Below are 15,106 nucleotides of genomic sequence, written 5' to 3'. Positions count from 1 at the left end.
TGATATTTTGAAAGACAGAAATCTCAGCTCCCGGTGAAGTGATCGCTGGTATTGATCATCAACCCTGTCAACCCCCCACAGGCGTATGATGCTTCGTTTTGCTATGGGGGGGAAGTAAATGAAAATCTGAAATCAGTTCACACAAGTGGAAAAAAAAAGTTTCACATGAAGAGTTTCGTTCCAAAATGAGATATCCACCATTTCAAAAATACCCACAGTGAAGCACATTATGGGTTCATATTGAAGTTAGGAGGCATGTTAAGACATTAGCTTAGAAAACAGTTTATTTTTTGAGGACAGAATCAATCATGGTTTTCAAATATTGCCTGATGAATTTCAGCTAGCTATTTTTCTCTCTCTCTATATATATATACACTCTTACAAAGGATGTGTAATTTTTTAACACATCTGTGTGTCTTCTTTGGGACAACACAACATATGGTAACAACAATACATTTTATCACGTGTTGTTGTTAACATATCTTGTATATATCGTGTTGAAAAGTAACACAAGTATTATACTTTATATTTTCAACACAAGATATGTTAATAACAACACGTGATAAAATGTATTGTTGTTAACATATGTTGTGTTGTCCCAAAGAAGACACACAGATGTGTTAAAAATGACACATCCAGCATTTTTCTCTATATAAAGCATTTGCTTTAAAGTAGTTTATTTTTTGAGGACAGAATCAATTACGGTTTTCAATTATTGCCTGAGCAACATTTTTCTCTATATATAGCATTTTGGAACTGTTATCCAAGCGCCTTATGGTACAATAAGCTCATAATATTTTGAGCGGGAATCGAACCCCTGACCCTGACAGTGTTGCTGCCTTGCTCTGCCCGCTGAGCTGCAGAACCGCACCAGAAGAAGAAGTCTCTTAATACAGAAAGTTCATTTTTTTCCCGCGCGGGGCGGCGAAGGCGGCGGGCATTAGCTTTCAGCTGCGGGTCCGGAGATGATCCCGGCGCTGATGACCTGTCATCTCCTGTCAGCAGGCAGATGAGAAGCAGGATGGATGGGCTGCGGCTATTCTCTCTCATAGCCTCGCCCGCTTAGTCAATGCGCTGACATTTCCTGTATGAAATCTCTATCAGGAGGCGGACTTTTACACAAGCCAACAAATTACCCAGCGAGTCTGAGTCAGATGTTTTCCAATAGGTCAACCCTCCTCTCCGTCCTCTCCCCCCCCCCCCCCCCCCCCCCCCCCACCTCATCTCCATGAACATATCATCCGTCATTACATTACTGTTGGAATGTGAGCGCCTCATGGCTCGGCATGGCTGATGCACATCGGTTTTTCCCCGCTATTAAGGTCATAATTGTCCTAAAGAACATGATAATCTATCAGAGGGGAAATCAGACGCTGTTCTCCCTGAATAAACACACTGGAACACACCAGTGGCTCCTTCACCAAGGCTGTGTCTCCTGATTATGACCTTTGGCAAAGCTTTCCTTCTGTGTGTGTGTGTGTGTGTGTGTGTGTACTCCGCCCTGTCAAAAGTTTGGGGACACCTTGCCTTTTCTAAATTTACAGTTTAAGTACTATTTGATTTTCTCTGTTATTTTTCAATTAAGAAGTAAGGGGAAAAATGCCTGCATTGCTTTTGTTAACATAAAATATCTATTTCCTAACACTTTGGATCTATTTCCTCCACACTCAGCCTCATGTTCATCAAAGTGAAGGTTTTTCATGGCAGAGCGTCTCTGACTGTCGGCATGAAGAAAGCGTGAGCAGCAGTTCAGCTGCTTTGATGAACGTATAGTTTAATTATTTTAGTGTCATCATCATAAATATTTGCATGTATGATTTTATTTTTCGGCCATTTTCCTCAAACTGAACCTGGTTAGCCTTTAATGGGGTTATGTTATTGAAAACCGACCGAAGAAAACATGCTTATTTATCAAACATTTTCAAAAGCTAGGTGTCCCCAAACTTTTGATGCGCAGTGTGTGCGTGAGTGTGTGTGTGTGTGTGTGTTCCTGTACTTAGAGTATATCTTTGTGAGAACCAATTTGAATTTTAAATCTTCAAAGTGAGGGCATTTTTGCAAAGTGAGGACATTTTGCGGTCTTCACTTCAAGGGGCTGTTTTAGGGTTCAGATTTGCTTTTAGGGTTAATGTTGGAATTAGGATCAGGTTAATGTTAAGGTTAAGGTTAAGGTTAAGGTAAGGGTTAAGTTTAGGTTTGTATGTGTTTGTGTTGAGCAGCAGAAGAGTCAGTCCAGCAGTAGATCATATGAGAATCTGTATGCTTTATTGCAGGTGTTGGTGTCGGTATCGCCGGCCCTGAAGGACCAAAGGGAGACCAGGGTGAAGTGGGCCCCCAAGGACTCCCTGGACAGCCAGGACCCGCCGGTCGTTCAGGTAGGATTCATTTTGGTTGTTGTGGTTGAAATAATGTAAGTGTTGTTATTGTCAAAGCTGCACTAAAGCTGCAAGATTTTACTGTAAAAATAAAAAAACAAAAAAAACAAAAAAACCCCAAATCCACCTGTCTTATCAGCCAAATTCACAAAGTAGGGCTGCAACAGTAAAGAGCGTCCTCTCCCCACTGATTGAGACACCATAGGGTCCTATTTGTCCAAATCAAGTTCTAGTCTAGTGCAGCTGTAATGTCATCATTAAAATCAGTTTTTCAGAAAATAAATGGGAGATTAAAAAAAGAGAAAAGAGTCAAGTGAAGGATAGAATATAAGCGCAGGATCCAAGAATTCATACGCTAATTATGACAAAATTTCACACAAATGTCCAATAGGATAAAATGATGAAGTGATGACATTTTATATCCAAAAGTTCAAAGGTCAACTTCACTGTGACATCATAATGTTTTATTTACCACTGTAGCTGAGAAAACGATCTTGGGTCATTCTACAAAAACGGTGGAAGTGCTGTCACTTACTTTTGCAGACACCAAAACCCTTTAAGTTGACCTAATAATCACATGAATTATATATGTTCAATAAATGAAGACTGTCCCTTCAATGATAAAACAAAGTTTATTGGCGGAGGCATACAACTGCGAGGCGGTTATTTCTAGTTCTTTTTTTCTTCATTTATTCCCCTATCGAATTAAAGTAAATGTTTTCCCAGGAGGGACGCAAATTGCTGCTGCAAAATAGACACTGGAGATGAAACTTGATGTGAAAGTAAAGGAGATGAACATGAATGAACACTCCTACTTGTGGTGTATGGTGTCCCTAGATTTACATGACCAGGCTTTAAAACCAGGGTCCAACACTTTGTTTACTCCATGTTGGTCCTATGGCAAATAACATGCTGTTCCTTTCATACTGACCTGAGCTTGTCTCATTGTTTCAGGCCCGGCTGGTCCTCATGGATTATCGGGGCCTGCAGGACCCAACGGTAAGGTTCCAATGACAGTGTGTGTGTGAATGCGTACATTCATGTGTGTGAATACACATATTTGCCTATATTGGCATGCGTAAACCACAAGGATAAAGTTCTTTCACTCGTAATTCAAACTTAGGGTGTCTGCAGTCGAAAAGAGGAAAAATTTACAAAAAAATTGGTTTTACGAAGAGATTTAAAAATGACACTGGCTCATAGGGGGTTAACAGATCTGTGACTATAAGATGGGTTCACTTTGATCAGTAAAATCTTAAAATTAATTCTAACTATAATAGATAACCAGTGAAGATGCCAGAGTTGGAATGGTGTGATTTTGTCTGTTTGTACCAAGGTTCAATCACAACTACAGTTTGTTTTCTTTGGTCCAAACCATGTTGAAAAGTTTACTTTGTTGCATTTTTGTATTTGGTTCATTTAGGTTCAAACTGTTCAATTACAAGTGAACCAGGACTTGTAAACAAAAGTCAGATGACTCACAAGCAGCTCATTTATTGGAGAGAATTTTGGTCACATGTCATCCTGCCAGGTTAGAGATTTTGGCAGCAGAGGAGTCAAAAGAAATCAGATTCCAGTTCCTGTAACTTCTATATTGATCTCGGAATTTATTGACTCTCCCTTGGCATTGCTCCACTGTGCTTTGAAATCCCGTCTCAATCAGCTTCTCCCTGAACAGCTTCAATAATTCCGTATTCTTGTGCGTTGTTTAAAACAGTTGGGAAGTTTGCTCCTAACGAGGACCAGTTCAGGTCGAAACGTTGTTTGTTCTTGGTGGAGCAAATTCCTGCGTGCCGACTTCTATCTTAAATTCAACTGGAATTATCTTTGTCCTGCACCAGAATTTACTCGGATGTGCGAGTCACTATTTGAATGAAATGTGCTCTTTGGCCCAAGTTTGCCCACAGTTAATTTTGTTCTGCTCGGCTTTCCAAACACGAGGCACTGTTGTCGGATGTCAATAATCCCTTGTGTTTTGGGATTGTTTCCTGTAGTTGGTTGGATTACGTTCTCACTCCTAACCCTAACCCTAACCCGCACGAGTTCGAGGACTAAGAGAGGACTAAGACTCGCATTTAGGCGTGTTGGTGCTGTTATTTGGTGCCACTAGAGTTTGAATAGCATTGTTCTCACCTGGACAAACAAACCAAACGAAAGAGTAAAGTAGTAAACTCTCCAGAGATTGAATAAACCGCTCTAAACCTCCTTGGTGTGAACCTTAGACAAGAAGTTCTTTGAGTTTTATTTTTGCAGCAAAGAGAGATAGCGCTCCATTCCCGGCCCGAGGATCTTGTCCTCACATCATATCTATTCACTGGTTCGTGGTATCAGTGACAGACTGCCAGGCTGCCAGGCTTATCACTGCTGATTTTATATTTTTGCAGGAACTGGACTGCATGGCTCTCTGTGGGTCGAGGACAGTGACTCACCCTTGAATTTGTTTCATAAACGCATTATGTGGTTTCAAAACCGCACGGGCGTCAATCTCGAAAATAACTGTTTCTTAATAACCAAAAAGTTCGGTGACGCAAGTTTTCCCCCCCCGACAGCAGCGGTATATTATTGCCAAGTCACTGAGGCTACGTTTACAGGTGCAGACAGGCAAGTAAATGTCAAGCACATTGAATATCAGCTGCTTTACAGTCCGAGTATTCCTTCTACACCTCATCCATTACAGAGCGAAACGTGCACACAGCGTGCTCCCGGCAGCATACAGGTGAAAGATAACCCTTATTTATAACGGCCTCCGAGACTTTGCGTTTTTCATTGCTGAAAAATGAACACTGACTCCTTCAAAAGATTCCATTGTAGACGTTAACACATTTGTACAAAGTGCACGTTGTGTGGTTAAATCAGTTTCTGCTGCTCGGGTAGATATCCTGTCTTTTCTCTGGATTATCTCACTCCGCTACTAAAGTGCTGCGCCGCGCCCCGGGCCAGTTTTCCAATTTAAGAACAGACTGATCAAATATTTTGCAAAGCGAAACTAAACTTCCAGCACAGAGTCAAGCTGAGAAGTTCCACTTTGTGCCGGCTGCAGCCTGGAGGTCAGAGGCGGGGCTCGTGACTGGAAGGTTGCAAGTGCGAATCCCGGAAAAAAATCAGTTGTAATTGGTCAGTGTGAACATAAATGAACCAAATACAAAAATGCAACAAAGTCAATTTTTCAACATGGTTTGGACCAAAGAAAACAAACTGTAGATGTGATTGAACCTTGGTACAAACAGACAAAATCACATCACATAATTCTTCACTGGTTAACTATTAGATTTAGCATGAATTCAAGATTTTACTGATCACTTTTAAGACAAAGTTAACCCATGTTACATGACCCGGTGTCATTTTTAAATCTTTTTGTAAAACCTATTTTTGTAAACTTGCTTTTATTGGAGGCCTTTTATACAATTATTTTTTAACCAGTATATTGTTTTTGCCCTTTATATCCTTATCATTTTATCTGTGGTACCCTCTTGTTTTTACTCATTTTATTTTATTTCATGTGTGTGGAGTTTGCTTTTATTTGATTGTGAAAGCACTTTGGAAACTCTGTTTTTGAGAAGTGCTACACTCATAAAGTTTATTATCGTTATTATTATTATGAGCAGGACAGTGCTGAAGAAGAGCATGTGTGTTCAGACAACCTCCTCTGGAAAAATGTTCCTTGCTTGACAAAAACCATGTGGCTCACATACTGGTTCATCATATTAATAATCTCATCCTAAGTTAATAAAGTACATACACTGTAACAAATATTTCCTAATTTCACATCATGTGGTGGGTTTTCAGTACAATCAGAAAAAAAATTGTGAAATCGCACAGTTGCACTTCCTTTTTTATCTGCTGGACACCATCAGCAGTTGGATATTGCTGACTAGATGTTATTCAATCTGAATCAACAGTGTGAATATGCAGAATCAGCACATATGCACTTGAACTCTTTACCAGCATCTTCATCTTTAATATTTCCCTTATTGTACTGTATTTTTATTTATAATCCTTTATGATCTTTTCATTGATATCCTTTAGTACCTTTTACTCATTGTTCATCAACCTACACCAATATTCATTTCTGGTGAAATGGCCCAATTTCTCCTCAGTGATCAGTAAATCAAATCTAATGAAGATTGCTCTCCTAGAGACTGGGCAGATTCATATTTCCTAATTATAAAATTGCCAAAGCTGCTAGACAAAATGTGAAATTAACCAAACCAATTTAGCCTAATATCCCCACAAAGCATAACTACACAGCTGATGTTTAAAGTTTTTAATAACCTTTAACCTTTTCTAGTACCGAAGCTTAACCAAACTAGTGATGGACAAATAAAATTACCAACTGCCACTACTACATAAATAATAGAGGAAAAACTGGATTAGATTCACTCTTTATTAAACATTAAATTATCATGATTTTTATTGTTTTTGGTATTCTTTTTATTTGGGAAAATTGTACAAAGGACATATAACATACAGTTTTCTTTCTTTCCCCTTTTTTCTTTGCAAACTGAAAATAGTATTTATAATGGAAATAAAAATAATAATAAAGTAATTAAGTAAGGAAAAAAGTTAACCAAATGTGTGTACGGTTAGAGTCTATAGTACGCTTTTATGGCCCCCTAGTGAAATTATATACATATAAATCTTCTCATTTATCATGATTTTGTGTGTGAATGCAGGTGCCCCAGGCCAGGCTGGGCCCCCAGGAGTCCAGGGGAGCCCAGGATTGAAGGGAGACCCTGGAGCCTCAGGTAGGGCCGCCTCCTTCACATCTCAGTTGTAGCATCAAAACACTTCAAACACGGGTCAGAACGATGTATCAGTTTGCCAATATAATTTTTTCTTTGCATATTTTTTTTGTTTTATTCAATTGTGAGCGAGTGAGAGAGAGAGAGAGAGGGAGAGAGAGAGAGAGAGAGAGAAAATCTGTGTTTTTTGACATTCGACAGGCAGGTTGGGGTTTGAATTCTTTTTTTCTTTTTTTTTACATTCGACTGAAATTCGAATACTGAAATTTGCTGTGACAGCTTTAGTGAGGACTTACTATAATAAAGGTTTTATATTTTGCCGCCACTGACATGTCTGACTTCTGCTCTGATCGCAGGTGTTCAGGGGCCTCCTGGCACAGCGGGGGCCAGAGGTGAAAAGGGAGACACTGGTGTACCAGGTACGCATTCATGATTCACCTGTGTATTCACCTTATCTCTTGCTCATGTGTTAGAGGTGTTGTCCATCAAGACATAATCTGTTGTTTTACACTCCCAGGACGCACAGGCATTCCCGGACTCCAAGGCAGCAAAGGAGACATGGGCGTGGCTGGAGTTCCGGGTCCAGCGGGAGCTTCAGGTCGGTTTCAGCTAACATCGCACTGTATCAGGCTGATACTGGACTTTTATCAGATATCAGATATCAGATATTGGCCAGTCAGTGTCTCCACCTCTGATATGATGGAGGTTCCTCCTGAACACAGATACAGAAAAACAGACTGGAAAAGCTGCTATATATTTATTCATTTAATTGTTCAGTTATGTTTTTTGTAAATTCATTCTTCCTTTAAAGGCAGTAATGTCTCCCAAAGTCTCTCGACCACTGAATAGGTGGGGTGGGTCACTCTGCCTTAAAGAGCTGCTGACACTGCTGTTTCAGTGGAGAGTTTTAGTGTCCCATGATGCTCTGAATGCTGATTCAGAGGCTTTTCCACCCTGAAGTCTGGGGGGAAACACTGAATACATTTTCTTTTGCATGAATATGTAAAAATGTAAAGATAACTGCAGCTTCAATTTGAAACTATCGGTATCAGTCTTCAAAAGCCTGTATCATACAAACCCTGTCTGTTACTGGGAGAAAGTCCTGGGAAAGTTAAAAACTGTTACAGCCTTTCCTACCGATTACTAACCAAGCACTATGTAAGGATATTCATAAAGTTTTTCTTCTGTTTTAAACTGTCAGCAAAGCTAGATCATAATACTGTTAGCCAAAAGATTAGAACCATTTTCCTGAAAAATGGAGGTAAACCTATTCACATTCTTCTAGTAATCAGGAGCTTATGGAAGTAAAATGAATGTGATTTTGAAAGACATGACTCACACGAAACACTACCAGTTTCTCACACACAAAGATCCTGGCCTGATAACTCTTGGCTCTTCCAAAATGATTTTTGGTTGGTAAATTGGTTTCTAAAAATGTTGAACCTCCCCTATTAAAATACACTGGAAACCTCTTTGGGTTAGGAGGCCTTTATCTTTCCACACAGCTAGAGCATGTATTGGTTGTAAGGAGCCTGGATCCTCAGACAGAGGAACACATTTTGTTTCCTTTCTGAGCGGAAAAGGTTTAGCAACCCGTGGCAGTGAGTCACAGCAGCTGTGTTGTGTCTTAATGTGAAAGTGCGGTCCCCATTACAAGAAATAATGTGCTTTATGAGAGTATATGTGCATGACTATTGCCCATTTTTTCTTTTTCTTTTTTGTGCTTTCCTCAGGTGCACAAGGACCTGCCGGCTCCAGTGGTGCTGCAGGTGAGTAAATATGAGTGTGTGTCTGAAGCTGAAGCTGAAGTTCTTTGTGTTATAGTTTACATTCTGTCCCTCTCTTGCTCTCTTCCTCTGTGCAAGAGTACATGAATACTTGCCTGTGTGTGTGTGTGTGTGTGCATATGCATTTGTCCTTACATTTATGGTTGTATATGTCCATTCATACATCCTCGACCTTATTTAACAGACCGATAATTGGCAAGACACTGTTGAAGCACTCAGTTGGTGGTGTGACCAAGTCAACTTTGCTCGAGTCCCAAGTCAGTCTCAAGTCTTGAGGCTCTGAAGTCAAGTCTCAAGTCTAAATGTAGAACAGCAAGTCAAGTCAGAACAAATCAAGAGTCCAGTATCAATTTAATATCTTAAAGAAAACGAAATATCCAGGACTTTTCAATGCAATATGGTTTTAATAGGATAAAAACTTGGGAAGAGCATCATGAGTTTGATTTCTATAATCAGTTTCAACTTCAATAAATTCAATCATTCCATACAAATTCAGAAAACAGAATTGAAATTCAGTCGTCTGCTGGAACAAATCTCATCACTTTCAATCTAAGTCATTTACACAAACACAAGATCTCAAGTCAAGACTTTAGAAACCTTTTCAAGTCATCAGAGTACAAGTCAGAGTCAAGTCCCAAGTCACCAGAACCCAAGTCAAGTCAAGTCTCAAGTCTTCTCTTCATGCATCAAGTCTCAAGCAACTCAAATTATGACTTGAGTCTGACTCGAGTCCAAGTCATGTGTCCCCACCTTGTTTTCATTGGTTATTTTCATGTGTGCAGTGTGGAGCCTCTGAGACTGTAACAGTGATTAAAGGCTCCACAAATAAACTTGACTTGACTTTATGGGAACTGTCAGCACGGCTGGAACATCTCTGGCCGTTGAGACCGCTTGGCTGACACCACCAATGGTATAATTTCATTCCTCCTTTTCCACCCAAAGGTGCCAGAGGTTCAGCCGGATCGCCAGGTCCTCCTGGAGTCCGAGGCCCTCCTGGAGAAAAGGGAGACAGAGGAAGCTCGGCACAAAGTAAGTCTGCACAGGACTGATCTGAGAGCAGTGGAGTCACCCGCAGTAGAGAGTAGAGCAGAACAGATTAGAATAGAGTAACAGCCCGGAGCTCCGTGCACGGACAGTGACAGAAACACGTTTCCCCAGAAAAGGGACATGTGGCGACGCAAATAGAAACAGGAAGTAGTTTCACATGGAAATAGCACAGTGGAAAATAAGGGGGTGGGGCATTTAAATTCCACTCCGAAGACCCGGGTTCAATTTCTAACTCATGCAAAGAAGTTTTCCACTGTGAGTGACGTTTTCATTTTCAGCGATTTCAGTTTTTCTTATTTAACCGTGACCTGAACCTTAATCCTAACCTGAACCAAACTGTTTCAGTAACTGTTAGCTAACGTTTTCATCAGACAGAAATGTCCAGTTCCTGCTATTGTCACATAATCCTTTCGTGGCAGAGCAACGTCAAATTGTTTATTTCCAACAACTGTTTCAGAGTTTTAGAGTCGTAGTTTGTTTTGAAGATATTATTTGGATAGTCCAGTGTTGATACTCTACAGAAGCCCATTGAGGACTTTCGGATGTAGAAAGTCATTATCTCAGGAAAACAAAATGTGTTATCTGGAGGTAGCCTAATGACAAATAAATTTGTATCTCGAGAAAACAAAGAAAATGAACTCATCATCACAGGAAAACGGCATAAATAAAATGTATGAATATTAAGTCTGGTATTGCGATACGATACATATCGATACATAATTTACTGAAAATTTAAAAATAGAGCTGAAAATACAACTTGCTGTGTACCACCTGGGTAGTCTAATATGTACATCACATTATATTGATAACTCAGCGGACAAATTGAGTCAAAACTATTTAATTCAAAGGGATTTGAGGGAAATTTAAGGACATTTTAAATCCGTTTAAAACATGAATACTTTTTTTTAATGTATCGATACGAGGGGCTGGAAAATCGATACAGTATCATGGAAAAAAATATTGCAATACTCAGCTGTATCAGTTTTTTTGCACAGCCCTAATGAATATATGTCCTCAATGGGCTTCCGTAACACCAGCTGACGTTCAAAAAAATTTTCACTTGCCTATTTACTGCATCTTTACACACCATCCAACCCTGACCCTAAGATTAACTCTTACCCAGACACTGAATATCTATAGACTACTGTTCACACTATTGTATCACCTGAAACCCTGTAGACTTTTTTAGTGACACTTTATAGTCAGTTGAGTATCACCTACAGACTAGCCAAATAAAGACACACTCTTCGCACTAGAAAGTAAAAGATTAAAAATTAAAGTTTCGGTGACTCGGGCCTTTTACCAGCTGTAACTTTCCACAGTGGTGGTGCGGCTCATCGGAGGGAGCTCTCGTGGGCGAGTGGAGGTGCTGCACAACGGGGTCTGGGGCACCGTGTGTGACGACAGCTTCGACACCACGGACGGCACGGTGATCTGCAGGATGCTGGGATACCGGACCGCCATCGCCGCCTTCACCGCCAGCCCAGGTAGGAACACCGAACTCTGCTGTCACCCTGCCGTCCCTTAGCCCTTGTTTTTATTCATTTTCCTAGCACTGCTTTCTAGATAATCATTCTCTTGGTTAGGGATGGGACGATATAGCGAAATTCAATATATCGCAATACAAAAATGGGACAGTACGTATCATGAGGCAGAAAAATGAATGGTGATATTAGCTCCATGTTATTCTGCTGTAGTAATCACAGATGAGACGCTTGACCATCACAGTTTCTCAAGCTCTCCATCCAAATTATATTATTGTCACTTTGTTATGACATTTTTACATTGTTGTTTACATTCTAGAAGCCAATGACATCGCTAGGACGATTTGTGGCTCAGAAATAAACATAATTATACAACAGGTAGTTCCGACCAAGCGATCTGATTGGTCAACTAGACATTTAGAACGTGATCAAATCAGCATGACAGCACACCTAGCCGTGCTCATCACTAAATATTACTCCGCCATATTATCATACAATATATTTAAATATAATGCTACGCTAACTCTGTTCAGCCTTGATGTTACCAGACGCTCTGGCATCCTCCATCAGCTGTGCCGGTGAGTCGGTGACACGGCGCTACTAGCTTAAAAATACATGTGAAGTTCGTGGACGTAGCAGCTAAATCTGTCCATGGAAAAAAAAATTTTTTCAGCAGATATCTTAGTTACAACAAGATTGAGCTAGCAAGGCAGTGTTGTGTTCATATGTGTGGTATTTATTCAGTTTGGGAAATCCCACGATCTCTAGAAAGCATTAGCTCAAGTTGGCTGGCTGACTCAACAGGGACTAGAAATCGTCTCTGTTGCAGGTCGTTACTAAGGGTCGGCCCACTTGCTGGAGTAGTAAACTATGTTCCATTACATAGGAGTCTACTGACGTGACTGATTGTTTTCCAGTTATTAGTCAGACCCCATGTATTTCCAGGGAAACGGAGATAACGCTAGCAAAAAGTTTTTTATTTTGAGAGCGAATTGCCCCACAATATGAATACATTTTGATTATATCTTTTATTTTGTTGGTAACTGTTGCATAATCGCAATATTACACTCGAATATTGCTTAATTCTGCACAGTCAGACTTTGTTGTCATTGAACTTTTATTTATTACATCGTATCGTGGTTGTACTGAATTGTGAACCCCATATTGCGCATCGTATCGGGAGATAAGCAGATCGCCCCATCCCAAGTCTTGGTTGAATATTGTCAGGAGGCTCTGACCAAAGCACTCCTTCCTGTAGGTTGCCTGCTTGTTGATTTAGGAGTTTGAGCTTATCGTCGCTGTCGGATGAAAACCTTGAATCTCCACAATGTCATTTTTTCAGAAACTAAGGGAAAAAAAAGCCTTGTTTTTAGTTTGATGACAATGTGTGTTTGGTTTTATCCACTGGGTTCCATAAGGCCAAGAGGTAGAATCTTCTCAACCCATAAAGGAGCATGTGATCGTTCAACTGAAGTGAAAACATACAGTAAAAATCACCAAAATTGGATTTATGAGGTTTTCATCCAACAGCAACGTTATTCTCCTGCTACTCTTAATAGTTCTGCATAACAGCATTAGCTAAATGGCTGAAAGTAAAAAAATGTATTATTCAAACTAAAGGTAGTTTCTGCAAAAACTGACTGAAACCAGACTGTTAAATGTAACTGCAGCATTTATTTTTTCTTTTTAAGTAAATTTAACATGGTATATTAAGCAATGACATTAGGGCTGAACGATTTTGAAAACATATCTAATTGCGATTATTTTGACTGATATTGCAGTTGCGATATGATTTGCGATATTTAGAGGGGATGATAATTTTCACATCATTATTCTCATTTTCATTGAAAAACATATCAAAATGATTAGGGTGTGATTTTTGCGGGGATCTGTACCAAACAAAGATGTTTTCTTAAGTCTGTAGAATATGATGTGTAGGCCAGGACATCTCTGCAGCACCACAATATTTCATTTAAAATGCTATTTTGACACATTTCACCTTTAACAAATATTGCGCCTCCTGCGATTTGAAAATTGCAGTAGGCCATATTGCGATTTCGATACAATTTTGATTAATTGTTCAGCCCTAGCGGACATAATATATCATGTCAGTCACTTATAAGTTGATGCAAATTGTTGCAGCTAAGCTTTTTCAGCTCAGTGCATCTGATGCTGGGCACAGATGACATGACTTGAAGAAATAATGTTTTTTGAGCAATTCTCCTTTTAAGTCTTATGGTAAATGAGAACTTTCCCTTTCCTGCCATCAACAATATAAGCTGTCCGTACGAGAGCTGAGAAACATGAGTCCGTGTTTGATGCCAACATCGCTGTCGTTCTTTAGGGTCTGGCAACATCTGGCTGGATGACCTGCAATGCACCGGCAGCGAGTCAAATATCTTCGCCTGCCCGCACGGTGGAGTTGGTTCGCACAACTGTAGCCACGGCGAGGACGCCGGGGTGCAGTGTGCCTAGACACACACCCAGAGACCAAGAAAGATGGTGGACGGGTCAACAGGCAGCGCAGGCAGGAGGGGGAAAAAAAACACACACTGATTCTTGACTGGCAGGCAATGCACATGCACACAGACACACACAGACACTGGCAAACACACACACACACACACGCACACACACACACTTACAGACATCACACACACATTTCACCCAGCCAGAGAACAAAGATCCCACTAATGATGTTCCCAGCTGGATCTCATTTCATATTCACAAAACACACCATATAAAACTGCATCCCAAGCTCTGTTTCACTTCATTACTAAAGACATTAGTTTAAATGCATGGCAGTATACCACAAATAGATGATTATGCTAAATGTCTTTTATTTCTGTGCATCATATGTGTTGAATTAAAACTATGAAAAATCATGTAATAAAACTGCAATAAAATTCCTGTACCAAAACACCATTGAAGCATGCTTTCCTCTTTCCACTTTGGATTGTTAATTTTTCTAGTTTTCTAGTTTCTGACCCAACTTGACCAGCTGACAAGCTGCATGGACTGGCCTTCATCAGGGTTTGTAAAACAATACATCTACACTACCAGTCAAAAGTTTGGATGCACACGTTTTTCTTTATTTTTACTATTTTCCACATTTTAGAATAATAGTAAACGTATCAAAACTATGAAATAACACAAATTGAATTATGCAGTGACCAAAAAAGTGTCAAACAAATCAAAACTATCTTATATTTTAGATTCTTTAAAGTAGCCGCCCTTTGCCTTGATGGAAAGGCAAAGGCTTTGGAAAGAAATTCATACATAGGATCAACTTCACTATTTATATTTGTCTAAGAAACTCATTTCAAGCATTTAAGCAGAAGCCTTTAGATATAGATATATAGATATAGTGCCGTCCCACTGGTTCCTCCTCTCTTATGACAAGAGGTACAGGAGGATAAAACATTTAAAAGGTTACAGAAGAAAATCAGAAATAAAACAAAACATCTATAGGAACTGTTTGATTGCAAAGTCCTCATTCCTACCATCTGGAAATAAACTTTTACGATGAAATATCCAGAAGGCCTCCCTCTTTTTTTCTCCTGTGGTCAGTATTGCCACCTCTTTGGTCGGGTTTTAATCTGTTCAATTCGATCTCTGTCCTCCACTTTCCCTCTCTTGCCTTCAGCGACGGGCTCATCATCACCGCTCAT

At 39.9% G+C, this 15,106-nt stretch overlaps 1 protein-coding gene across 1 annotated transcript; it reads left to right on the top strand.

Annotated features, from left to right (window-relative positions):
• Nucleotides 1-2,273: 2,273 nt before the first annotated feature.
• On the top strand, nucleotides 2,274-14,355 carry marco (macrophage receptor with collagenous structure; the record flags this gene model as incomplete). The annotated part of the gene is made up of 9 exons (XM_071541448.1): nucleotides 2,274-2,375; nucleotides 3,330-3,374; nucleotides 7,049-7,120; nucleotides 7,474-7,536; nucleotides 7,635-7,715; nucleotides 8,851-8,886; nucleotides 9,847-9,933; nucleotides 11,274-11,438; nucleotides 13,780-14,355. Coding segments are annotated over 9 exons (782 nt in total), but the record flags the coding sequence as incomplete, so codon positions are not given.
• Nucleotides 14,356-15,106: the final 751 nt, after the last annotated feature.

Source organism: Centroberyx affinis, unplaced genomic scaffold (assembly GCF_046629955.1).
Source record: "Centroberyx affinis isolate AG114_WGS23_722 - 3 ecotype Tasmania unplaced genomic scaffold, CSIRO-AGI_Caff_v1 ptg003879l_1, whole genome shotgun sequence".
Classification (NCBI taxonomy): domain Eukaryota; kingdom Metazoa; phylum Chordata; class Actinopteri; order Beryciformes; family Berycidae; genus Centroberyx; species Centroberyx affinis.
The sequence above is the reverse complement of the archived record's forward strand: the minus strand, read 5'-3'. Positions and strand labels throughout refer to the sequence as shown.